Source organism: Dryobates pubescens, chromosome 3, assembly GCF_014839835.1.
Source record: "Dryobates pubescens isolate bDryPub1 chromosome 3, bDryPub1.pri, whole genome shotgun sequence".
NCBI lineage: Eukaryota > Metazoa > Chordata > Aves > Piciformes > Picidae > Dryobates > Dryobates pubescens.
The window spans coordinates 35,403,973-35,428,857 of record NC_071614.1 but is presented as its reverse complement, the minus strand read 5'-3'; the positions used below and the strand labels follow the sequence as shown (position 1 = coordinate 35,428,857).

At 39.5% G+C, this 24,885-nt stretch overlaps 1 protein-coding gene across 1 annotated transcript in view; it reads left to right on the top strand.

The window, feature by feature from the left end:
* Positions 1 to 24,885, top strand: part of AGPAT5 (1-acylglycerol-3-phosphate O-acyltransferase 5) — a 56,846-nt gene that overhangs the window by 5,211 nt on the left and 26,750 nt on the right. The window contains exons 2-4 of the mRNA XM_009904175.2: positions 10,255 to 10,324; positions 10,512 to 10,627; positions 15,481 to 15,570. Coding sequence (XP_009902477.2) covers positions 10,255 to 10,324; positions 10,512 to 10,627; positions 15,481 to 15,570 — 276 coding nt within the window. The remainder of the gene's footprint in view (positions 1 to 10,254; positions 10,325 to 10,511; positions 10,628 to 15,480; positions 15,571 to 24,885) is intronic.

Sequence of the window (24,885 nt, the reverse complement as noted above, 5' to 3'; positions counted from 1 at the left end):
CCAAGGACCTATGCTTTCCTAGTTCATTCCATGTTGTTAGCACCCACTCATGTTGCTGCTTTGCAAAACTGTTAGCTGTTGAGAGGTATGTTGAGAGGTTAAGATAATCATAACATGCCATTTATTTGCAGTGGTAGAAATAGTGAAATGAAGGTCTTGGGGGAGCAATAGAAATTTGGGGATTGATGTGGTGCAAGGATTGAAAAGAACATAGTGAAGTAAATCACTTTTGCATGGTAAACTTCTGAAAGCAGCCCAGTGAAATTTTTCAGCTGTGCTATTTGCTCCATGAATGAAGCCAATTTACCCTTGCTTGTCTCATTAGCAGTTCCAATGCACAGCTGTCTCCAGGCATGTATGGTTTTTAAAGTATTCAACAGTCCTGTGTGTTACTGTAGCAGAGTTTAAGTGATACCTGCTAAGCCTGAGAGATGCAGCTTTCAAATTGAGATGGATGCCTAATTTTAGACTCTTTACGTTCAACTGTGATGTGAGGCAGCAAAAATAGATACATTAGCTATGTAAGCTTTGTGCCCTTTTCCTTTTTAGATACTGCAAAAGATGTATTTGCATATCTGAATTTTTGCTCTGTCTGCCTTTGGCTAATTGTTCTGAAGGTGAAAATGAAGTCTTTCACGGCTCCAGTTCATTAGAGTATCAGCTAGAGTTCTGGTGTGCTGCATATTTGGGTCTGGGGCAGTCAGGTGGGTACTGGTCCTGATCACTCCCAACTTCCTGGCCAGTATATGAAAAATAATAGTAGTACATTTAAACTGAGGTCTGTTAGTATTTTAGGAAATCAGGTATCAGCTACCTGAACCAAAACTGCTGTTTGGGTTTATAAATTACAAGCTTTTCCTGCAGGTTTCTCTAGCATATGTTTTCCAATTGGCAACTCACAACTGAATCTGAATTTTATTTCAGCCTTGTCCAATGCAGCCTGCAATTTAAAACTTGTATGTTTACATTTTAAAGTTATAAAAATCCTAAGATGTCAAGTATTTGTCAGGTGGGAAAAGCTAAGGAGCTGGATGAGGGGAAGTTGCAGATGACACCAAGTTGGGAGCAAGTGTTGTTCTGTTAGAGGGTAGAAGAGCTCTCCAGAGGGACCTTGACAGGTGGAGTCCAACATGATGGCATTCAACAAGTCCAAGTGCTGGGTGCTGCCCTTTGGCCACAACAACCCCATGCAGTGCTGCAGTCTGGGGTCAGAGTGGCTGGAGAGCGGCAAGGCACAAAGGGACCTAGGGGTACTGATTGACAGCTGGCTGAACATGAGCCAGCAGTGTGCCCAGGTGGCCAAGAACACCAATGGCATCCTGGCCTGCATCAGGAATAGTGTGGCCAGCAGGAACAGGGAAGTCATTGTGCCCCTGTACTCAGCACTGGTTAGGCCACACCTTGAGTACTGTGTCCAGTTCTGGGCCCCTCAATTTAACAAGTACATAGAGACACTTGAGCGTGTCCAGAGAAGGGCAACGAGGCTGGTGAGAGGCCTCAAGCACAAGTCCTGTGAGGAGAGGCTAAGGGAGCTGGGATTGTTTAGCCTGGAGAAGAGGAGGCTCAGAGAAGACCTTATTGCTCTCTACAACTACCTGAAAGGAGGTTGCAGCCAGGAGGGGGTTGGTCTCTTCTCTCATGCAATCAGCACCAGAACAAGGGGACACAGTCTCAAGCTGCGCCAGGGGAGGTTTAGGCTGGAGGTGAGGAGAAAGTTCTTCACTGAGAGAGTCGTTCACCATTGGAATGGGCTGCCCAGGGAGGTGGTGCAGTCACCATCCCTGGAAGTGTTCAAGGGAGGATTGGACGTGACACTTGGTGCCATGGTTTAGTCATGAGGTCTGTGGTGATGGATTGGACTTGATGATCCTTGAGGTCTTTTCCAGCCTGATTGATTCTATGATTCTAAAGGGCAAGTTTGAAGGCACTTAGAAATTCTGATTCCAGGTATTTGGCCAGTAAGTTTTACAGTCCCATGGTTTGATTTTAAAATTTTCTGTTTAAATATAAGTATCTTGAGATTTTTAGTACATTCAGTTCTTGATATAAGATGTCCTGATTTTGCATAATCTGTTACATTTTAAAATAATAATGGTATTTATAACTTCTTTTTTTTAAATCCACTTTTTTTTTTAAACCTCCATGAGTTTTACACACTTCCCTCTTTTTGTACTTCACTCTGTTTTTGTTGCTAGTGGTCCGTGGAGTTTTACAGTTCTCTTCCATGTCCTTTCCTTCTGCTTGCATAATACTTCCAGATATTTTATGTAAGGATGATTGTTAATGGAGAAGTTTTTTCTCCTGGTACTCTACCATCAGACACTGTTCTTGCCAAGAGCAGACTGTATTCCTAGTTAAACATTTGACTCCGAATTATTTCAAACTTACAGAGTATCCCCTTTTTTGTCAGTTTTAGTTCTGCTAGATAAAGTAGGCTTAGATGTCAGGGATTTTGACATTACAATTATGAGGAAGCAGATCTGCTCAGGGGAAAATATTCTTTAATCTTTGTTCTGTCAGTTCGAATGTATGCTATGAAGAGATTTGGGATAAAAACCAGGGAAATTATTTTCTCCTTTTGTTCATTTAATTTCTGTCACATATTACTTGTCATCTTCCCTGTTACAACTAGCTCCTTAGCCTGGGACGAGGAAATCATAGCATTTATGCTAGTTTGATTTTCTTAAATGTAAATGTGGCTATCCATGCTTTGGTTGAATCTGTTTGAGCATGTAAGTAGGTGTGAAGAAACCCCCAATAGTTTGAATTATTTTTAACTGTATTGTGGTAGATGCAATAGTTTTTCCTCTTGAACTTGTGGATTGACTTGTGTTATCTCCCATTTCCTCAGACTACTTGGGAATCTGAGGGCACACATTTCTTTTCATGTAAGCAAATGCAGTGTGCAGTCCTGAGCAAGCTGCAGGTGAACTGACATATTCACTAACTGTGGTGGTGTGGAGATACTGGAGTAGTTTTAACAGTGACTATCTTTGGAGGCTGATGCAAGTTCACAGTGTTCAGGTCTAGAGCCAGATGGATTCCAGCAAGTTCATACATGTTCTCTTTTGTATTGTAATGATTCCTTCACTCACCTTGAAAGTCTGTAGTGCTTCAATTATAAATACTTACTGAAAATGGTGTGTGAAGGAAAATCTCCAAATCTTATTCCACAATTACCAGCACAGGACATAGAGCTTTCTTAATCACTCTTTTCCTCATGTCTGTAGTGTCATTGGTTGCTTCTTACCAGTTCTGTCTGTATTTGAAATAAACCCTTGTAGGAGTGTTGCAAATAAGTATCTAATCAGTTCCTGCTTGGACTCCTTGGCATTCAGAAGCAAAGTTCCTATCATAATGGGCTCTAGCTAGAGGAACAATGCAAAATGCCACAAGGTTTCCTGCTTCTGGCTGGTGTGCGGTATGCAAAGGACAACATTTCCAGTATGTGCTCAATGTACTAAGAGACTGTAGCTGCTATTTTGGAAGGGATGTGATGAAACTGACATTACGTATTTTCTACTACAGAAAAGTAATAAAAGCCAACAATAGCTGCATTGTGTGGGTCACTTTTTCCTTTCTTCTAAGAAAATTACAAAAATCTGTGATACTAGAACTTCAGAGGTGCCAAAGGTTTATTAAGCGAGGCTATTTCCCTCCTAATGAAACAGGTGGAATACTTCCACTCTTGTGCTGAAAGGCCTGTTCAGGCTTTGCATGATTTCAGGATGCCAGGTGTTCAGAATAATCTTTCTCTTTAAATCTCAGTTAATAAATAATTTTTTTCTCTGTGTCCTATATCTATTTGAAATATGTGCAGTACTTTAAGAAAAGATATAATTACTGTTAGTTTATCATAAAAGTTACTTAGATGCTCTAACTTTCCCAAGTGGTCACTTAGGGTAATTGTGGGCTGCTCCATGGCCTGTGCCATAGAACCACACTGTAACCAAAAGCAAGTCATTTGCAGAAATATCCAGTAAATTATTTGGGCACTGAAAATAGGATTTATTCAGAAAATAGATACCAAAATCTTAAAACATTGTTCATAGTAAGTCCTTCTTTTTTCTGTGACCAAGACTGAAACAGTGATGTTATGTAGATGATTGGGTGTTTGTTGTTAGAGTCCTCATAAACTTAGGAGTGCAGGCAGGAATAAAGTAATTGTGTGTGCTTAAAGCAAAGTTCCTAACCATGTGCATCCCTGATCAGAATTCAGAAGCAAAGCTCCTGAATCTACAAAGTACTGTGAAATGATATTTAACCTATGCTAGCCAGAATAAGGACCTCAAAAAAAGTTTTCACTTTTGTTTTTCCTTTCATTTTTTAAACTATTTAAACAAAGAAAAACCAAAAGGAAATGAATTATGGTACCTTTCTATAGCTCAACAGAGAAGTAACTCAGCTTACAGGATACAGCAGCTCAGCTCTCTACATACGTGTATCGCCTTCAGAAGAGAGAATCCTCACTCCTTAGATGTCCCTTCTAATAGCAGTGAGCAGTGTGCTAGGGCAGAGTAGGATTTAAGATTGCTGGAGTGATTTGTTGAATTTAGCCTGGAGCTGTTGTTCACATAAGCATACACTAACTGAAATTGCCCAGATATACTTGGTATTGTGGAAACTTATTTTCTCTGAAATCAGCCCTTTACTTAGAGTGGATGTTCCAGTTATGGATGTTTCCCAGAACTGCTTTCCTTTGCTGCATGCCCATTCTCTAACCAGTACTCATCACCTAAATCACCCTTTTAATGAGAAGTTGCAAAACTATAGACATCACTCTTTATTTACACCAGTCTATCATTACCTAAAGTGGTTTGTAATATTCTACTCTAAATCACCATCTGAGGCTTTGGGGAGAGCTCTAAGGAAAAATGTATAATGCTGCTGTAGGATTAAGTCCTTCACATTTCATTCCTCTGCAGTATCTGGGAAGTTGCAGGCAGGTGGGCACTGAAAACTAATCTAGTCCTGTTAAAAACACGTGATGTGCTTACCTGTTGAGAAGTGTCTCATTCCTTTTACAAGATTGTGTGAGTTTTGTACTATTTTTTTGGAATTATATTAACTCTGTTATGAATATTGGCATCATTTAGCCTGCTGCTGTAAGTAGATGTGCTGTGCATATACTCCTAACTTTTCACTTTATGAAACCATCAATTTCTGCTCTAAAGTAAGTGTGGGTAGTTACTTGGTGGTGGTTTGAGTTCCTTCAATAAGCTAATGGCAGTGAAACCTCCAAGATTTTTCTTCAGACATCCTGCCTGCAGTGAAATTTACTTAATTCATTATAAAACTCTAGAAAACTAGGCAACTAATTTCTTACAGTCTAAATATTTGCAGGTCTCTTTCAAGCTCAAATACAAGAAGCAAACAAATGTGCACAGAGTAAGAGGCTCTAAACCTTTATTTTTACTGACATAGATATTATGAATTTTATTATACACATTTATTATTACGTGTTGACTAGCTGTCTAGTAATAGCATTTGGTGGTTTGTTCATACAAGCTTCTCACTTTCACTGCAATATTCAGACTTTTTAATTAATCATATATATTTTTATGCACTCACAAGGTAACTGCATTTACTTTAAGATTTTGTTGATTCTGATTATTCCAGAAGGAGCTTTCCCTTAATTCAGGGGTCACTTATCTTTAATTCATCTGAGAGACTGTGAAGCCTTTGAGAGTCAGAACTGTCAGAACTAGCCTTTTGTACATGTAGCTAGTGCTGGTGAATTAAACATAACCTTTTGTAACAGTTAATTGGCCATAAAGAAAAAAAAAAAATCTATCACTAAAAGTTAAGGTGAAAGCAAAAATGTACAGGGCTCACACTTAACATCACATGGTATGGTTCAGCTGTGCATAATTCATATAGGTTGCTAATAACAGCCTTCTTACAAAGAGGAAATAAAATGGCAGCAACTGTGGTTTTCTAAGTTCTCTGCTTTCTGAATCAAATGAATGATTCATAAATACAATTAATAAAGTAGAATTGCATATAGAAATCTTCACCATATTGCACAGAAATTAGTCTCTTGGCAATGGTTTTCTTCACTGAACAGTAAAATGCAGAATACTTGAGTGAACTTTCTCCTTCAGTAAAATGAATTGTATTGTGATTTTTACGGTTTGATGTTGAGCCTGAGCAGCAGACTTCAGACTTGTGCAATTATGTTTTAAGTAGATAGTCTAGTTAAAAAGGCTATGAAGTATAGCAATAGTATGGCCATTACCTAAAACCTGTTTGTGATATAAAGGTATTTTTAGAAAAAAAAAACCACATACTTAAACCTTTTAGATGTAGAGAAAAAGCAATTTAAAAGATGAAAGTACTTTCTCCTTCTGTCTTACTTGGATTCTTATGCTGCAGGCAAGTAAAACCCATAACTGTTAAATGTGAATAAAAGTGCTTCTGTCTTCTGTGAAGAAAAATAACTGTTTGAAATTCTTACATTAGGACATTTGGAAATCCGAGAAATTTGTCAGCACCCAGTACAAGTTTCCTATTTGTATCCTTTCTTGAGCCTGCTTCTTGTCAAATGGGGTACATAGTTTTGTGATCTGAGGCACTTTACTATAGAAGCTCAAAGGACAGGTTATGTCATCAGGCAGGTTTTAAGACTTAAGAGAAAATTTAAACAATGTGTCGTAAGATGCCTGCAGCAATGCTGCAGAAGTCATCTTGCACAGGGTTACACGTTGATTTCAGAAGCTGTATTTGGTGGTGGTTGCATTTGGTGGTTTATTCATACAAGCACCACGCTTTCAGCACAAAATTATATCCAGGCTTTTTAACAAACGAACAAGAAATGCATCCAAGCATGCTATTTATTTTAAGAAGCGCTCACATTGCAGTAGTTGCCAGCTAACAAAGATACTCTTGTGCCAGAGAGCTGCAGTCCTAGTTACAAATCTAGCTGGGAAGAAATAGCAAAGTGGAATTAAGTACATGTTTTAAGGATAGCACAGCTGGGTGTATGAAGTTTGTATGGTTGCTTTTAAGTGAAGCATTGATGTCTTGAATGTTTTGGTTCTCCTCTCTTACTCCAGGAGAGGGAAGGAATGTTCTCCTGCTATTATCCTACTGCTATTATCCTCCTTTTTAATTGCTGTTGCAGTGTTTGAAGCTGATGTTTTTCCTGATCAGAATGCTCCTTCTCCATAAAGGGTCCCAGTGAACTTTTTTGAAGTAACAGCAAAAAAAGTAGTATCATTCTACAGTTCATACCTAGTTCCTTTGAACAGAAAAGGGAGGAGGGTTAAGAAGTCTGAGGAACCAAGAGTGTGCTGGTAGACATGATAAGACATATATAAGATGAGATGAGTTTTTATCATGACCACCCAGCTGTGTTGCCTCTGAAGTAGAAGTACCAGATCTGTTTGTACGTCAGCTCCTCAATTGCTGTCATTATCAGCCATATCCAATTATCATATTAAGAGGTGTTAGGTATGATTACTCGTTGTCCTACCAGCAGGTCTTCTGATAGAGTGATTACTTACACCTCTTTAGTTATTTTTGTCATGGTCCTGTTCACTGAGCTGGTGTAGCTAGGATGTGATTAAATGATCAGTTCAGTTTTCTTTGGTATGCACAGATTTCATAACCAAGAAATAAAACTCTCAACTCTAAATTGTGATTGTCCACCTTGCTGCAGTGAAAACCTATGCAAATTTTGAGTTGCTTAGATGTGACTGCCAGACAGACTGTTTTACATTGCTACGTGACCTACCAAAATAGCACAGTCGTAGCTGAATGTGTTGCAGTAGAAGAAGCAGAGGCAGCCATGGAAGCTTAAACTGGTGTCACCCGATATCCAGGAGCTGCCATTTGCATGCCAAGATCAGCCTACTACTGAATAAGTAAATTCTCTTACCAGGAGAACTTACAACTTCTTGATGGTGAACCAGAGCTTCTCTTGGTCATGACACTCTGAGGTGTGTCTTGTGCCTGCTGAGTGTGTGAATGGTTTGATGTATGGCATCCAGGGAAGCTGGATATCAGCCTTCCCACAGAAGGGAATCTGTTAGCAGTTTCCTTTATTTGAGACCTTGCTGAACGAGTTTGACATCATGTTGTACGCAGAAATTGTTTACTGTAACAATGAGCAGGTGTTCCTCTGGAATTCAAAAGTGAACTAGATGCAATTTTATTGAAATTAAAAAAATAATACAGATTAACTGCTATATTTGGTGGACTCAAGTGTACTTTTTTAAGGGGAATGATCCTTTGTATTTGTTTCTATGCAATAGTCACAAGTGAATGCTTTGAATTGTGGATCTGATTACGCTGAGATTTTCACTTTGTGAATTAAAATGAAAATTTTTACCAGTTGAAGTTACAAATTGTGCATTTCAAACCCTGTTCCTTGTGTGGAACAGCTCTTAGAGTGTGTAAGGGCAGATTTTGTTTTCCTTTTGGCCTTATTTTCTCAGTTTTAAAAAAGCACAGACAGCATTCAAGACAAGGTTTAGTGATCTGTTGTATTGAGCCTTTTCCCTTCCTTTAATTAAGTATGCCAGAAACTGTGTAGTGGAGTCTTAACTTGAAATTAGAGAAAGCAGTATTTATGGACCTAGTGTGCTGGAAAAGTGTACACTTGAAAAATTAAGTTTTAACTCTGTGAGAACAGAAAGATAATATTTTTTTCAGTGGCATTTTTGCACACAAACTGTAAGATCAGACCCTCTGACTGCTGTCTCGCACTAAACACTATGTGGTACCTAAAGTATCAGGAGAATGGTGGTAAATTCTCGTGGAACGCAAAGGAGGAAACTCCTACAGGAAAATATTATTTGAATTTCTTTAATATTGTCCAGAATATACTTGTCAACTGATCAGTTACAAATAATGTTCAGCTGAAATTCATTATGCATGCTTTTTTGGTTTGATGGGGGGGGTCAGCAGAGAATTAATTGAAACAGCTAATGTTTTGTTTAGGCTATACTGGATGATCTCTTTTCATATTTACTGACCAGCTAAGTTTGTCAGTATCTGGTTTCTTGCCTTAAACAAAATTTGATCAACAGTGCAGTTGCATTTTCAAAGAAGTAACAACGTGAATGTAAAATATAGAGCTTTATGTGGGGGATTTGCTTGGTGTTACAATACAAGGTGTTGCCCATCTGCTACCACAGGTTAACTGAGAGGTGGGCAGTTTTTCCACAGGTGCTCGTGGTGCATGTGCTTCTGTAAGGAACAATCTGAGACTCAGCATACTAAATGATACTAATCAAGATCTGAATACCAGTTAGGTCATCCTGTTAAAATTCCCACATGGTCCAAACTAGGGAAGTGGTGTCAATAGTGGTAAACCTTCCAAAGAGTGGTTTGGATTTTGGTGAATGGAGTCACTCTGGAGAAGTCTGTTTATTACAAATGACTTCTAGAAGCAAGTACAGCCACTGATACTGACAGAGCAAGGGGGAAATGCTGCCCTAGAATGTACTGGTTGGAAAAACTAAGCTTTATTAGATCATGAAAATATTTATTCATTAAATGGCTGCATAGATTCTTAAATTCAGAATTTAAATGGTTTGATTAAGTTCTCATTTTCTATTTGAAATACAGGTAAACAAATTAAGCCATTTTAAAAGATTACTTGGATTACTGCTTCAGCATCTTGCGTTATGGTCATGCTCTCAGAAGATTATTTCACTGTTAGACCGTTACCTTTCAAGGGCAGGAAATGACAAGGTTAAAGGAGAAAAATGTCAGAAAACTTGCTGGCTAGAAGCTGAAGACCAATTTAAAGACACTCCTCAACCTCATGTTTTTTTGTTCATTTTTGGTGGCTAGAATAGTGGCAAATGGTTGAGATTCTGTTCTTGATTTAATCCAGGAAGATTTACTATTTTAGACTGAATTATAATGAGTGTCTGGCTGAAGCACGTATTGTTTGTTAGATGTATAGTGGGTTTGTACACATCTATGATTCTTCTTTACCCTTAATTATATTGATTAAGGGATCTGGTGGGTGTAGATCAGCTCCCATGGATCTAGTTCTAGGGCTGAGGCATAAGAACTGAAAAGCTTTCTTAAGCCCTCATTAACTAATGTTCAGGGCTTTGTGGATAGTAAGGCGGTTGCATGCATGATGAGTACTGATGCAGTGATGGGGTGTTTTTCTGTTAACAGTGCTAGCTTGCTGGCAGTTTTCCAGTAAATATCAAATTACTACATTGGGTCTCATCACTGCCTAATGCAATGAGAATAATTAATAAAGTAATACTACATTTCTTTTTTTTTTAGGTAATAATCTACGGCGATTTGCCAAAAAATAAAGAAAATGTAGTATATTTATCGAACCATCAGTGTACAGGTTTGTATTGTTTTGTTTGTTGTAACACTTTTATTTACTCTGTCTCTTTCTAGTGTTGCCCTAACAAGCAAGGGCTTCTAGTTCAGAAACCTTTAATGGTATTTGTGTGTACAACATGCACTTTTTGTTTTATCAGTGGCGATTAAAAACTAATTTAAGTAAACATTTGTGGCTTTTGTCTTTGCAGTGGATTGGATTATTGCAGACATGCTGGCAATTAGGCAGAATGCTCTTGGGCATGTCCGATATGTCTTGAAAGATGGATTAAAATGGCTTCCACTCTACGGGTGGTATTTTTCACAGGTAAGCCCAGTCACTTTTCCTTTGCTATTTGGCACGTAAAGTGTACTTTACCTCTGTCATACATGCTGAGAAGATGTAGTTCAAATCATAGTTTGTAAAGCAATATATGAAGAGTAGGCTACTACAGATGTATGTCCAAATAGGAAGCTTTGTTCATCCTCTCTCTCACTGCTTGTGCTCTTGCATTTGTAAGTCAAGTCAGATCAGTTGATTGCTAGAAACAGCAAAAGGGGAAAAGTTTCAAGTGTACAGCAGGAAAAGGCAGGATAGCTCTTGTGTGGCAGTTGACACTGAAACTTTGCCACCAAGAAGCACGTGTAAGTTGGATTTAGAGAGCATTAGGATGGAGGAAGTACAGATCTGTGAGTTGTGTAGTTAACATACTGAAGAATAGGAAGTGCCTTAAGCAGTGGCCTTGCCCAGATGTTGCCATCTAGCTTGAATGTAGGTATCTAGTTTGAACAGAGAGTTTCAGAGTCTTTGATCATGTTACATAGAATACTCATTGTTAAGAGTGTTAACTGTGTCACCATTTTATCTTGGAGCAGAGGTTGTCATTGAGGTTCCTGCTGTCTGTTCAGTGTGCAAGAGATTAGAGTGTTGCCTGACATACTGGGTGATCCAGGTCTGATGTTTTTAGCTTGGTGGTTGAAAATGTTTGTTGTCTTCTGTATGAGTGTCTTAGGGGGTAGACTGTAAATCTGTGCTGGAGAATGGGCCGTTGCTATCCTTTCTTCTAAAATTGCTATGTTTGGACAAGAATATGCTGCAGGGAAAATAAGGAAACTGTTCCAAATTTATTTTTTATTGGTGAGGTTGCTGTCCCAGTCCCCTAAATAAGTATTGACTGTCTCATCCTGACATAGCTTACTGATGGCATCCATTGGGAGAAAATTGAATTCTGTTGTCTAACACTTATCCTCATTGATTAGTCTGGTTTTCTACATTTTTCTTCTACCAAAGTGACCAGTCTGCTCCATCAAAATATTTTGCTCTTTGTCCTTGCCTGTGGCCATTACATTGTTGGTGGTTTAAGTCTGCTTTAATTAAAATACAGACAGGAAATATATAATCCATCCGCTATCACTAGGTGTCTAGAAATTACTTCGTTTCCAGATTTTGGAAAGTTACTAATGCTGTCTGGAATATCCTGCACTCAATTTCCTCACTGTTATGTTGACTGTTGAGATTCCTGTGGAAATTAGTCCAAATGTAGCCTACATTTTTAGTCAAACATATATATTAAATAAAACCTATTCAGCTTTAGAGCCTTCAAACATAAATCTTCTACAAAATTTAGTGCAGGGCTTTGTGTGTGTGTGTGTATATATATATAAAGTCAGTGACACAGATGAAAGGCATCTGACTTACAGTGGTGATGCTTGTGTGTTCAAATAACTGAAACGGGATGCAGCAGGACCGCAGTGCAAGCTAATAGGTATTTTTATTGTTTTTATCACACCAAACAGTGCAAAAACACAAAACACTTCCTGCCCTTCCTGTTGATGTTCTGTCAATGATGTCACTTACACTCCACTAAAAGTTTCCAGAGCCACGTAATTACGCCATGCTCACAGAATTCATATTCCCTACCTCAGGTAAACATCCTGTTTGGAAATAAACGTGGTCTGGATGTCCAGGAGAGCGAAATTCAGGCACAAAGGAAGTATATTTGTAAACATAATCCATTGTTGACTGAGAAAGGGGCTTTTAAAGTACAGCGGAAAAATATTATAGCCTTAAAAACAGTACTTCCAGAAATCTGTTTTGAAAAGCATTCATATATTTCATCTCTTACTGAAAAGGAAATGCAATACAAATTGGGGAATTTGAGCTATATACAATTGCATAACTAGCATTCTTCTTTGGAGGCAACTATCTAATAGTAAGACAAGAATAAAGAAGCACTTAAATTAACCTGTTATGTTCCAGCTTTGATTTATTAGGTAGAACAATTGCTTTTCATAAAACTGGCTTTTATTATTTTTGGGTGGATCTGAATTACTTATTTTGGTCCCATCTTTGCCAAAATGCAACTAACTTCTGTTCATCTTATATCACCTGGGGAGGCTGGGACGTAATTTTGATAAATATTTTTCAGACTTCAGAGTTTGCTTGTGCAGCCTTTTGGCTGTTACAGAATTTGCACCAAATATTTAACTGGTGTGACATCTTGTCTCTCTTTAGCTTTGTAACCTCATGCCACAGGGGAGCTGACTTATGTAGTTGAGTTGTTTGTAGTGCAGGGTGATCTTAGAATACATGATTTGTGTGTTCTTATTGCATGGCTGTATACTTGTATTTACTGGGGAAGTACAAATCTGAGTATTCAAAAGACTTTAATAGGGAAACCAAACCCAGTGTTGGTGTTGTGGTGTCCCAAACCAAACTGTACAAGAGTAGCTTGATTTCTCCAAGTTCATGAATGAAACAAGGAAGAGATGGTTCAGGACTTTCCCAGTGTACTGCACCTGGCTTGTAATTTCATAAATCAGGAAGACTTTGATTCTAGTCTTCCTTCATTTATCATATCTAATCCTAGCTATGCTTACACTGACTTAGCAATTACATGGAAGTCTTGTGTAGTAGATGCAGTATTTCTCATACCAAACTGAGTTTACCTTCCTTGACAGTGGTCATTGTGGTGTCACAGCGCTGAATAGGACTTCAACTTTCCTTTGGTGGTATCAGATCTTACAAACAGTCTTACATGTGGAGTCTGCAGGTAGTGAATGCCTTTCTGTTTACTGCATGGCTGTTTCTGTAGCAGAAAAAGATTTGGGGGTGCTGGTTGACAGCCAGCTGAAGATGAGCCAGCCATGTGCCCAGGTGGCCAGCAAGGCCAACCGCATTCCAGCCTGTATCAGCAATAGTGTGGGCAATAGGACCAGGGAAGTGATTGTGCCCTTGTACTCAGCACTGGTGAGGCCACATCTTGAATAGTGTATTCAGCTTTGGGGCCCTCACTGCAAAAAGGACATTCAGTTGCTTGAGTGTGTCCAGAGAAGGGTGATGAAGATGGTGAAGGGTGTGGAGTAAAGGAGGCTTATTACTCACTACAACTATCTGAAAGTAGGTTGTAGTGAAGTGGGTACTGGTCTCTTCTCCCAAGTAGCTAGTGATAGGAAGAGAGGAAATGGCCTCAAGTGCACCAGAGGAGGTTTAGGTAAGGTATTAGGAAAAAGTTATTTTCTGAAAGAATGGCCAAGCATTGGAACAGGCTACAGTGGGAAGTGGTGGAGTCACCATCCCTGGAGGTATTGAAAAAGATGTGTGGACACAGCATGTGAGCATGGTGGTGTTAGGTTGACGGTTGGACTTGATGGTCTTAGAGATCTGTTCCAACCTTAACCGTTCTATGACTATTTTTCGGTTCATACCGTTTTCTGTCTGGGACTGGTAAACTCCTTGTGATATCATGCTCCAGCCTGCTAAAGGTCAAGCTCTGTGGACCGGGAGATTCCGTTCTTGGTTTTGATTCCCTGCCAGTGACAACAACACAGCTGTAGGAGGGAGCCACAGACAATAATGTTAAGACAGAATATTTAGTATGAAGTTAGTGTACCATTGACTTCCTGTTCCTTTTCACTGCAGCTTTTGGAGACCAATGTGAAAGTCATGTCAAATACCACTAAGCAGCTGCACAGCTATCTACACCATGACAAGCAAAGATTGAAAGCACTTTGTATAACTACCTCTTCTGCCTGCCTGCTTCTAACCACTCAAACTTTATTGCTTTCTGTGCCATGCAATTGAAATAATATTACACCACCACCTAATTTCTACAATGTACTGGATCTCTTCCTGAATGAAGTTCAGTTTTTGGTAGTTTTCACCTTGCTGTCACCTTTCTGTGAAGCGTGTGTAAACCAGAAATGGACAGATGTTACCAAGTTAGGGAATCGGTTAGAAAATACATTCAAGTGGTGTACTTGAAAACATATTTATGTTATTTGGAAGCTGTATATTTTATCACTTTCTTTTTAGAATTCATTGTATCAGTAGTTCCTTCTGGAGTGTGTTTGTTTACAGCCTTTTCTAGCACTGTAGATAAAGTGATGTAAGTGGGAAATGGTGAGGAAAAGTTTATTTCTTTATAACCCTCTTTCTTTGTATGTACTTTGCCATAACATTTTAAATGAAGTTTTTGTGATAAATTGTGTGGATCAAGTTACAAAATTTTCCAGGAAATGGTCTAACCATTGGGCTAACCATGGTGGCTTTCAGTACACATGTTTTTGTAAAATCCTTTACCTTCTAAAGATTTTGTGTTACTCAATTATCATCATAGCTTCTTATTTGAAGTTTGTTTCTCTAATAGAATGTATAGAAGTTTTTTAAACCTATGGTAGTTAGTTTTGTGCTATTCATAAATGTTTTATGTAGAGGTATGATACTTGAGGTTCCAGTATTTGCAGTATTTAAGAGCAGGCACATAAAATTGAAAACATTGACCTATAAATGCTTGTATGTGAGTAAATTCAGCTAAGCTGCTTGTCAGTGTTGCAAGGAATAGAGGTCCCTGGGATTGATTCCAATGCAGTCTTCCAGTTAATTATTTAACATTTTTAAACAAGACCATTTTTTGTTTGGTTGTTGGTTTTTTTTAGGTCTGATTTTTATTTAAACAGATTTTGTGAACTTAAGTAAATGCAAATGTAAAATTAGTTTCAGGTTTTTTCGTCCTAGGATAAAACATCTTGTGGGCAATTTGCAGCATGAGTCATAAAGATAACTTGCCGTTGTTGTCTTGTTTGTTCTTCTATCAGTATTCTACATTGAATATTTAATACATTCTACACTATTCTACATTGAATATTTAATCCTTTTCTCCTTTTTTTCTCCTCTCTTAGCACGGAGGAGTCTATGTGAAAAGAAGTGCCAAATTCAATGAAAAAGAAATGAGAGAGAAGTTGAGGACCCAAGTGAAAGCTGAGACTCCTGTAAGACTATTCCTTCCTTCTCATTTCTCTAATTTCTTGGTGGGAAAGGCTTAATGGAGAAATGAGCCTCGCCTGACACCTACAAGCTATAAGACAGTAGTCACGGATTTGTTTTCTTTCTGCATTTCTACAGTTATTTTTTGATACTAGAGTGATAGGAAAAATTGACTACTGCTTTATGAATGGCATAAATGGATTCTGTCTGTAGAGGGTGGGGGGAATCTAGACTAAACCTTAGAAGATACACATGCAGTGCTGCAGTCTGGGGTCAGAGTGGCTGTAGAGCAGCCAGACAGAAAGGGACCTAGGGGTACTGATTGACAGAATATGAGCCAGCAGTGTGCCCAGGTGGCCAAGAACACCGATGGCATCCTGACCTGCATCAGGAATAGCATGGCCAGCAGCAGGAACGGGGAAGTCATTGTGTTCCTGTACTCAGCACTGGTTAGGCCACACCTTGAGTACTGTGTCCAGTTCTGGGCCCCTCAATTTAACAAGTACATTTGAGCATGTCCAGAGAAGGGCAACGAGGCTGGTGAGAGGCCTCAAGCACAAGTCCTATGAGGAGAGGCTGAGGGTGCTGGGATTGTTTAGCCTGGAGAAGAGGAGGCTCAGGGGAGACCTCATTGCTCTCTACAACTACCTGAAGGGAGGTTGCAGCCAGGAGGGGGTTGGTCTCTTCTCCCAGGCAATCAGCACAAGGACAAGAGGACACAGTCTCAAGCTGCACCAGGGGAAGTATAAGCTCGAAATGAGGAGAAAGTTCTTCACTGAGAGAGTCTTTCAGCATTGGAATGGGCTGCCCAGGGAGGTGGTGGAGTCACCATCCCTGGAGGTGTTCAAGAGGGGATTGGACGTGGCACTTGGTACCATGGTTTAGTCATGAGGTCTGTGGTGATGGGTTGGACTTGATGATCTTTGAGGTCTTTTCCAGCCTTACTGATTCTATGATTCTAAGATGAGCTATAGTAACTTCCATGGGGAACCACTGTTTATGTACTCTGTGTTTCAAGGGACAACATTTGGACTGCTGTATTTTTGTTGGAGACTGGTTTTATTGATTTCTGAAAGTCAAGAACCATTCATACCAAATTTTAGTCATTCCAATGATCAGTCATTTTTAATGGCATCTTAGAACTGAGTAACTTTGTCTGCTGTGCCTGGTGGAGAAAAAAAAAAAAAAAAGAAAAAACACCTCAACAAACAAAACCCAAACCCTCCACTCCAAACTCTTGATAATTTTCTATTTGAAGAACAATTGTTTGTGCCAAGTGACTTTTCCCATGACTCTGTATGGTTTGTGGCTTAGTGGTTAGAAATACTGTGCTTCACTTCCATTACTTGCTGTGCATTAAAATGTTTTCTGCATTTTTGGCTACATTTAAGGAAACCAACTCAGCAAGCTTTGGTATAGAACAGTTGCACTTCATTTTATTTCAAATGCTCAAAATGTTAAGTGGCAAACCTTTTATAAGATGAAGCTTGGGTAAAAGGAGTGAATGGGTTGTTTTGACCTTTATAATAGTCTTTTGTTTGTTTTTTTTTCTTTATATTTTTTGGAGATAATGTGTTTATGTTTTTGTGTATCTGTGTTGAAAAGGAAACTGGCATAATGATTACTGAGAGGCTTAAATGAGTAAGGCTCCCTTAAGACAATGCTCAGACTCATTTTGTCTTGAACTAAGATTTAGCATGTACAGGGAGTGGTTTTGTTTTTAAGAAAAGAACATGGATCCATATCCATTTTTTAGCATACAAGTTACAAAGGCAAGCAAATCACTACAACTACTAAACTTTTGTTGTCCAGTGTCTAATGTAATGATGGCCATGTGGAGAAGATGGGCGTATTTAATAGTGGTAATTTATGCCTGCATTACCCGGGAGGATCCTGGAACGTGAAGAGGTTGCATTGCATCACATTTTCTGTGCGTCCATGGCAAAGACTTTTTTCTGTAAAACCTGCTGAGTAATGGAATAAGCAAAGAAAAATTACAGCATGTGTGAAACTTGTCTGTAATCATCCCCCTAAGTAACCTGTAGAGTGCTGGTTAAGTTTCCTTTAGTCTGGATGAAATAGCACAGGGGCTTTTTTCCCTGCGTAGGCCTGTGGATTTCTTGCTAGCCAAAGAGACAGCTTCTGGTTGAGTCTTAGCTTTCTGACTGACCTCATAAAATGCAGGGGGTTGTTGTAATAATAAGGTTTTGATTGTGATCCATGTGTTTATTTGAACTCTGCATTAAATTAGTTTCCTTTACAGAAACATGGATTTTGTTGTAATATAATCGGGAATATATGTAATATAATGAGGAAGATACGTCTAGGAACACATCTAATTCCCCATGTCTTTGGAAACCTGCAAATGATGTTCAGTGTGGCTGCAGTGTTATAAACTGACTGGACAGGCTAGTGTGTGGTAGTCCAATGGGAATGTAAGGAGAATTTTAAGTATAAAGCTCTTCTATAAGATCATGGAGCAGATCCTCCTGGAGGCACCGCTGAGTCAGAAGAATAATGAAGAGGTGATTAGGCAGAATCAGCACAGCTTCACCAAGGGTAAATCCTGCCTGACAAACCTGGTGGCCTTCTATGACAAGGTCCCAATATTAATAGATGAAGGCTGAGCAACTGATGTCATTTGCCTGGACCTGAGCAAAGCCTTCAACACTGCCCCACACAACATCCTGGTCTCCAGGCTGATGCAGTATGGGTTTGATGGATGGACTATTCAGTGGATAAAGAACTGGCTTTATGGCTGCACACAAAGGTGGCTGTCAATGGGTCCATGTCCAAGTGGAGTCCCTCAGGGATCAGTGCTGGGACCAGTCTTGTTTAACATCTTTGTTGGCAACATGGACAGTGGCATTGAGTGCACTCTCAGCAAGTTTGCTGACAACACCAAGCTGTGTGGTGCAGCAGATACACTGGAGGGAAGGGATGCCATCCAGAGTGACCTTGACAGGCCGGAGAGGTGGGCCCATGACAACCTCATGAGTTTCAACAAGACTAAGTGCAAGGTCCTGCATCTGGGTCGGGGCAATTTCAGGCACCAACATAGGCTGGGCAGTGACTGGCTTGAGAGCAGCCCTGAAGAAAAGGACCTGGGGGTGTTGGTGGAAAAGAAGCTCAACATGAGCCAGCAGTGTGCACTTGCAGTCCAGAAAGCCAATCACATCCTGGGCTGCATCAAGAGAAGCATAGCCAGCAGGTCAAGGGAGGTGATTCTCCCCCTCTAGTCCACTTTGGTGAGACCCCACCTGGAGTACTGCAACCAGTTCTGGAGCCCCTGTTACTGGAATAATCTGGAAGTGTTGGAACGTGTCCAGAGAAGGGCCATGAGGATGACTAGAGGGCTGGAGCACCTCTCCTATGACAACAGACTGAGGGAGTTGGGACTGGAGAAGAGAAGGCTCTGAGAAGACCGAATTGTGGCCTTCCAGTATCTTAAGGGCGCCTACAAGAAAGCTGGTGAGGGACTTATGAGAGTGTTAGGTAGTGATAGGAGTAGGGGGAATAGAAAAAAAATAGAAATGGTGTGAGAGACTAAATCTTGTCTCTCTTGATGTGACTCAACAAAGATAAAATCACCTTTGCTGCTTGCCCAGACAATAGCTGATGTGTCTTGGGCAGGTGCCACTGGAACAACTCTCTGGAAAGTGCATAGATAAAGGTTGCTCATCAGACTGCAGCTGCCCTGGAAATAATGGGCAGAGGCCACTGCTATTGATACTCTCTGGAATATACATACCTAAAACACTGTATAAAAGATCTGAGCAACTACTGGCTCAAGAGAAGGAAAAGACCAGGACAATGCTGCTGGGAAGGAAAAGACCGGGGCAGTGCTGCTCTGAAGAAAAACTGACGGAATACCAGGAGAGAAAAAAATGACAGACATCACCATGTAGCCTGGAAGAAGCAGACCAAGAGGAACCCTTTCTCTGTGTCCCAAGTTCTGCCTGCTGCAACTCATGATGCTGAAGAGGCTGCTCAGAGGACAGCACAGCCAACAAGGATGACCTCTCCTCCACGCCAAAGCTGAAGCGCCCTTCCTCCACAGACCCAAACTGTCTTGGGGGGTGAGGGGTGTTACAATACAAATCCTTTCCTTTTCTCTCTCTCACTCTCTATTCTCTCTCTCTCTCCTTCTGATCTATCCACTTTATTTGTGTAATAAATGTTGATATTTTGTGCCTCTAATTTCATAACACGGGAATATTCAAAAGAAATTAGTATCTTTCCCTCTCTGGACCGAGACAAATGGGTAGATTCAAATTGGATGTTAGGAAGAAGTTCTTCACCATGAGGGTGGTGAAACACTGGAACAGGTTGCCCAGGGAGCTGGTGGAGGCCCTGTCTCTTGAGGTTTTTAAGGCCAGGCTGGATGTATCTCTGGGCAACCTGATCTAGTGTGAGGTGTCCCTGCCCATGGCAGAGGGGTTGGAACTGGATGATCCTTGAGGTCCCTTCCAACCCTAACAATTCTATGATTCTGTGAAGCTACTACACCCACTGCTTTCCATGGTAGAAGTCTACATGTGATAAATAAATCTAGAGGGCTTTTTTTCTGGAATGATCATTCTTCTCTTTCCTTCATTTTGTGTAGATTGAAGGACTATACCTAACCTAGCTAAGCTAATGCCCTATGAATTTTGGATCATTTGGGTACATCTGGGTTTTGATGTAATTTATCTGTCTGGAAGTTCATCAGTGTTGGAAATGGGAACAGACTCTGGACATGCTTGCCAGGCAGTTGATACCATTTTCCTCATATCTAGAGTATCAGTATAGAAAAGAAGTAAGTGTAACTGCTGCAGAAGTGTGTTCTGTTTTAAATCTCCTTCAGTGAAGCCATATAGGGAGTGACAAGTTGTACAAAACCAAAGCTGTCAAAAGCCTGTTTACTGAGACAAATGTTTGCATCTGCTGGGCTAAAAGACACAGACCATTGAGTTGTCATTTGAGGGAAGACTAAACTTTCTATAATCCATTTTATCTGAGAATTTAAATGTAAATGCTGTAAAAATGCCCTTTTAATCTACAATTACTACTGGGAGAAGAGTATGATAACCTGTGTCCTTGCTGCATTATTCATGAAGACACTTACATAGAATATACATAGAATAAACCAGGTTGGAAGAGACCTTCAAGATCATCGCGTCCAACCCATCAACCAATCCAACTCCGCCCAAGCAACTAACCCACAGCACCAAGTACCCCGTCAAGTCTTCTCCTAAAAACCTCCAGTGATGGTGACTCCACCACCTCCCCAGGCAGCCCATTCCAATGTGCAATCACTCTTTCTGTATAGAACTTTGTCCCATCTGGTTCTGCGACTTAGTGTGACATTCAAAGCAACCATATTGCTTTTTAAATGAAGACATTCTAATCAGTAAGGCAAGTATGCTCTGAACTCATCAGCTTCATATAAAAATAATTTATATACTAGTGTGAAACTGGATATACTCCGTCTGCTTGTTTTATAAAGAAAGTTAACTCTTCTGAGTATCAAACTATTCAGTTTGATAAATGAAAATGGAACTTAAATTTCTTTCTATCACACATCAAGAGTGGGAAATCTGCATTCTGAGGAGTGAGATTTCACCCAGTACAGCAAATATTTAGCTGGTTATTGTATGTTTTGGGTTTTTTTCATTCAGTCAGTCACAGGATAAATCGTTGCTATATGAAACAGTGCCAATGAAACAGTAAAAACCTGGAGGAGACAGATACATTCATACAACTACTGTAAGGGTTGTTATAATTATTTTACCTTAAAGTTACTAATTTGCAAATCCCTAACAACTTCTTTGTAATTCCTGGGTGCCCTTGCCTGCTTTCCTCACACCACCTTTTGTATTTCATTCCAGTTATGCCAGATAAGCTTTCTCATACCATATCTTTTTCAGTCGGTGATCTCTGAGTGTTAGTGTTTCTCACTGAATTCCCCAGAAGTATATCTTCTAGGCAGTGGCCTAAATGGACTCAGATATGAATCTGTCTAGTTGTCAGGGTGGAATAGTAATAATATTAAAACTAAGCAAACACATTGTTTAATATATTTTTGAACTTTGTAAATAAAAATATTTAACTGTTTTCCCCTTGTCGACTACCTAGGAATAGCACCATGCATGCAAGATATCTTCAGTTAGTTGTTACCATTTCTTGACACTGTAGGTTTTTCTACAGAGTAGTAGCTCCTCTCTTCAGGACACCCTCCCAAGCCCTGTCCTCTCACTGCTTATGGTGTCTGGAATGACTTTTTTCTGTACTCCAGGGACTCATATATTGCTTTTTTGCCCCTTTTCCCTCATCCACTTACAGCAGCTCCTTTTGTGGTACTCTGAGGATTTCCTTGTCTGCCTCCTTCCTGCTCTAGAAGTATGGCCCTACTCAGTGCTGTCGCTGTTTGGTTTTCTTTTGCCTGCGAGACCGTCACACTGGGGAAAGGAATAAAGTTTTATTCTGAGGAAAGCAATTATCATCATCCATTAATTTAACCTCTGTGGACTCTGCAGGTATCCCCTGCCTTTCCTCTGTTTTTCTGGCTGCAACATGAATCAGTAGAGTTCTACTAAATGAATCTTGATCCACTCCTTGAAGCCTTTAAGTTGATGAGAAATAGCAAATTTATTGATGTCTACCCATTACTTACACAAAAACAGGCATGAAAATACTATGTAACTGAACATAGTGACTTGCTGTGCTTAGGTTAAAATTGTATCAGTGATTTGGGGACTACGATAAGGCAAAATTTTCTTTACCATTTTGAACATGAGAACTGTATTTTGCAATCACTGTGGTAAAGTGCATAATTTCTATGTGCTAAATGCTTTAAATGAAAAATTCTTAATAAAAGGTTGGCTTACCTGCAGTTAGTGCTTCTAAGCAATTCAAATGCTTCAACAACTCAGCAGTTCTTAATCCAAGTTAAGGGGAGCTTATTTAGTTATTAACATCTTAGAGACTTGTAATTCTTGTAGTCTTCGAAAATAGTGTTTAAGGATTGAGCTGCTGCCCATCATGAAAAGCCTGTCATGCAGGTAGATCTGGTAAGCTGGCTTGCACTGGCAAAATACCCTTGTCTTTTGCAGAACTGTACATGAGTACAAGGAGGACATCTATTTACATTCACAAATTTTAATCAGGCAAAGTCCTAATGAGCTACATAGTAGGTTTATATATGCTGAATTTAAGCAAAGGCTACTTCTCTGTCATGTTGGTGTGCTTTCAAGTCAGAAATCCACATTCTGGTCAACAAAGCTGTTTGGCAGCTTGTGGTTTAGAGGTTTACAAGAATAATTGAAATATCATTTCAGCTCCTGCCTTGTATTGCACACGTAGGACTAGAGTAAGTAGATAGTGTTCTCTGTTTTGTAATCAGCTTTCAGTAGTTGATTATCTGCTTTAAAGACCAGTAATGCTCCACGCTTTTGAGTGCTGACCTCTGTACCAAGAATGGTATTCCTATACTGTGTGCTTTGCTTTCTTTGTCAGTTATGAAATGTTGCAGCCACTTGTACTACCCTTTGGAGCTGAGCATTCAGTCTCTTAGTGAGGAGGAGGCAGGAACCTCATCTTGAAGTACCATGCTAAGGATCCAAATTATGTGATTTGAATATAAGCACATTTATGAAAAGAAAAAAGAAATTAACCTGGATTTGAACACTATGCCTTTTGCAGCTAACTGAAAAGTTTTACTTAGTCACTTAAATATCTCAACAGTGTACTTCATAGATTAAATGTGTACATGGCTGGGGGAAGTGTGGACTGAAGCTGGTTCTAAGGATTCCTGTACTCGTCCCTGTGCTTATGCCACTGTCATGTTACAAAAAAGTAAGCACCTTGCCTCTTCAACAGATTCTGTTTTGTTCTTTTCCAAGCAAATCTGAATACATCTTGGGTTTCTGCCAATCTTTGAACATTCTTGGACTTCACCTTCCTCTGCAATCAGCTCTCCTCCCCACACATGCCACAAGTACAGCCTTTCCTCTGTTTACTCCATTCTGCTGACACTGGTTTTGCCGAATTCTAGGCTAGGTACACAGTTCTCCTCTTTCTTCATCTGCTGCTAGCTTCACTGGTTGGCACAGCTTCTAGATTTCTTCCTTTCTCAATGTTTTAGTTTATCTTTCAACCTTTCTCACTGTGGGGTGATACTGAAGAGTTCATTTGCTGGGTCCTGTCTTTCTGCATTCGGCCTTTTCTCTAGTTATTCTGTGATTATAAATACCAGCACACTTTGATGATTTGTGGGCCAGAAGCGCAAACTTATATTCCTGTGTGTCTCTTTCTGAAGTTTTATTTAACTTCATCTTTTCATGAAGTGCACTCCCACTTGTCAGTGTTTTCCTGTACTCCTTGGAGTGTTTTGTAAATCCACTATCTCTTTTTCTTTCAAGTATTTCTTGAGACATTTCTGCAAAGATAACAAAGTATTTAGTCTAAGCACGCTAGGCATGATCTTACTAAGAACGTGTTATGTTCAGCTCCACACTAGTTACCGTTTGTGGCTATAGCCTTTTCTTCCAGTGACCCCCCCCCAAAATGAAAATTTTAGTGCTGATGTTGTTCATCAACTTGGTATGCAAGACACACACACATACACACACAAAAAGAGATGGGAACCTCTGTTCTGTTTCAAAAGCAGATGGAAAATTCATCAAATTTATCTACTTCTGAGTACATAATTTTACGCTCATATACAGATACTTAAGCAGCTTTACCTGTATCGCATTTTGAGAAGTCATAGACAGTTGTTGCTGTATAGGGAAGCAAATTAATTTACTTGCAAAATCTCACCTTGCAGGCATGTATGCTTAAAGGAATGTGATTTATAAAGTTCAAATAATGCTGAACAATACATTTAAGTTCATAATATCTTTGATGCCCAATATAATGAGATGCATATAGACACATAGCTGATCTATCATGATTTCAATTAATAGTATTTCTGATAATGGAATTAAATGTGTATTTCAGTATAAGGAAAGACTAGTATTAAAGGAAAAAAATATATCATTTAGGTCATCTGTGACATGTTTGACTTCTTTTCAAAATCTTCTCTTATCCCACTTAACAAAACCAACAGTCCGCTTCTGACTTGATCAGCTCTGTTGATGCACGCTGTTTCCCTTCCTAAATCACTTGGACAAATTTCTGTGGTGTACATTCAAAGAAAAAAATTTTGAACCCTGAACACTAAATTTCTTAGAGCTAAGAAATTTTAGTTCAAGTATTCTGATTTTCTTTGGATCATGACAGTAATCAGTAGTGTGGATTAAATACAGTATGTACGTATCAAGTGATGATAATTTCTG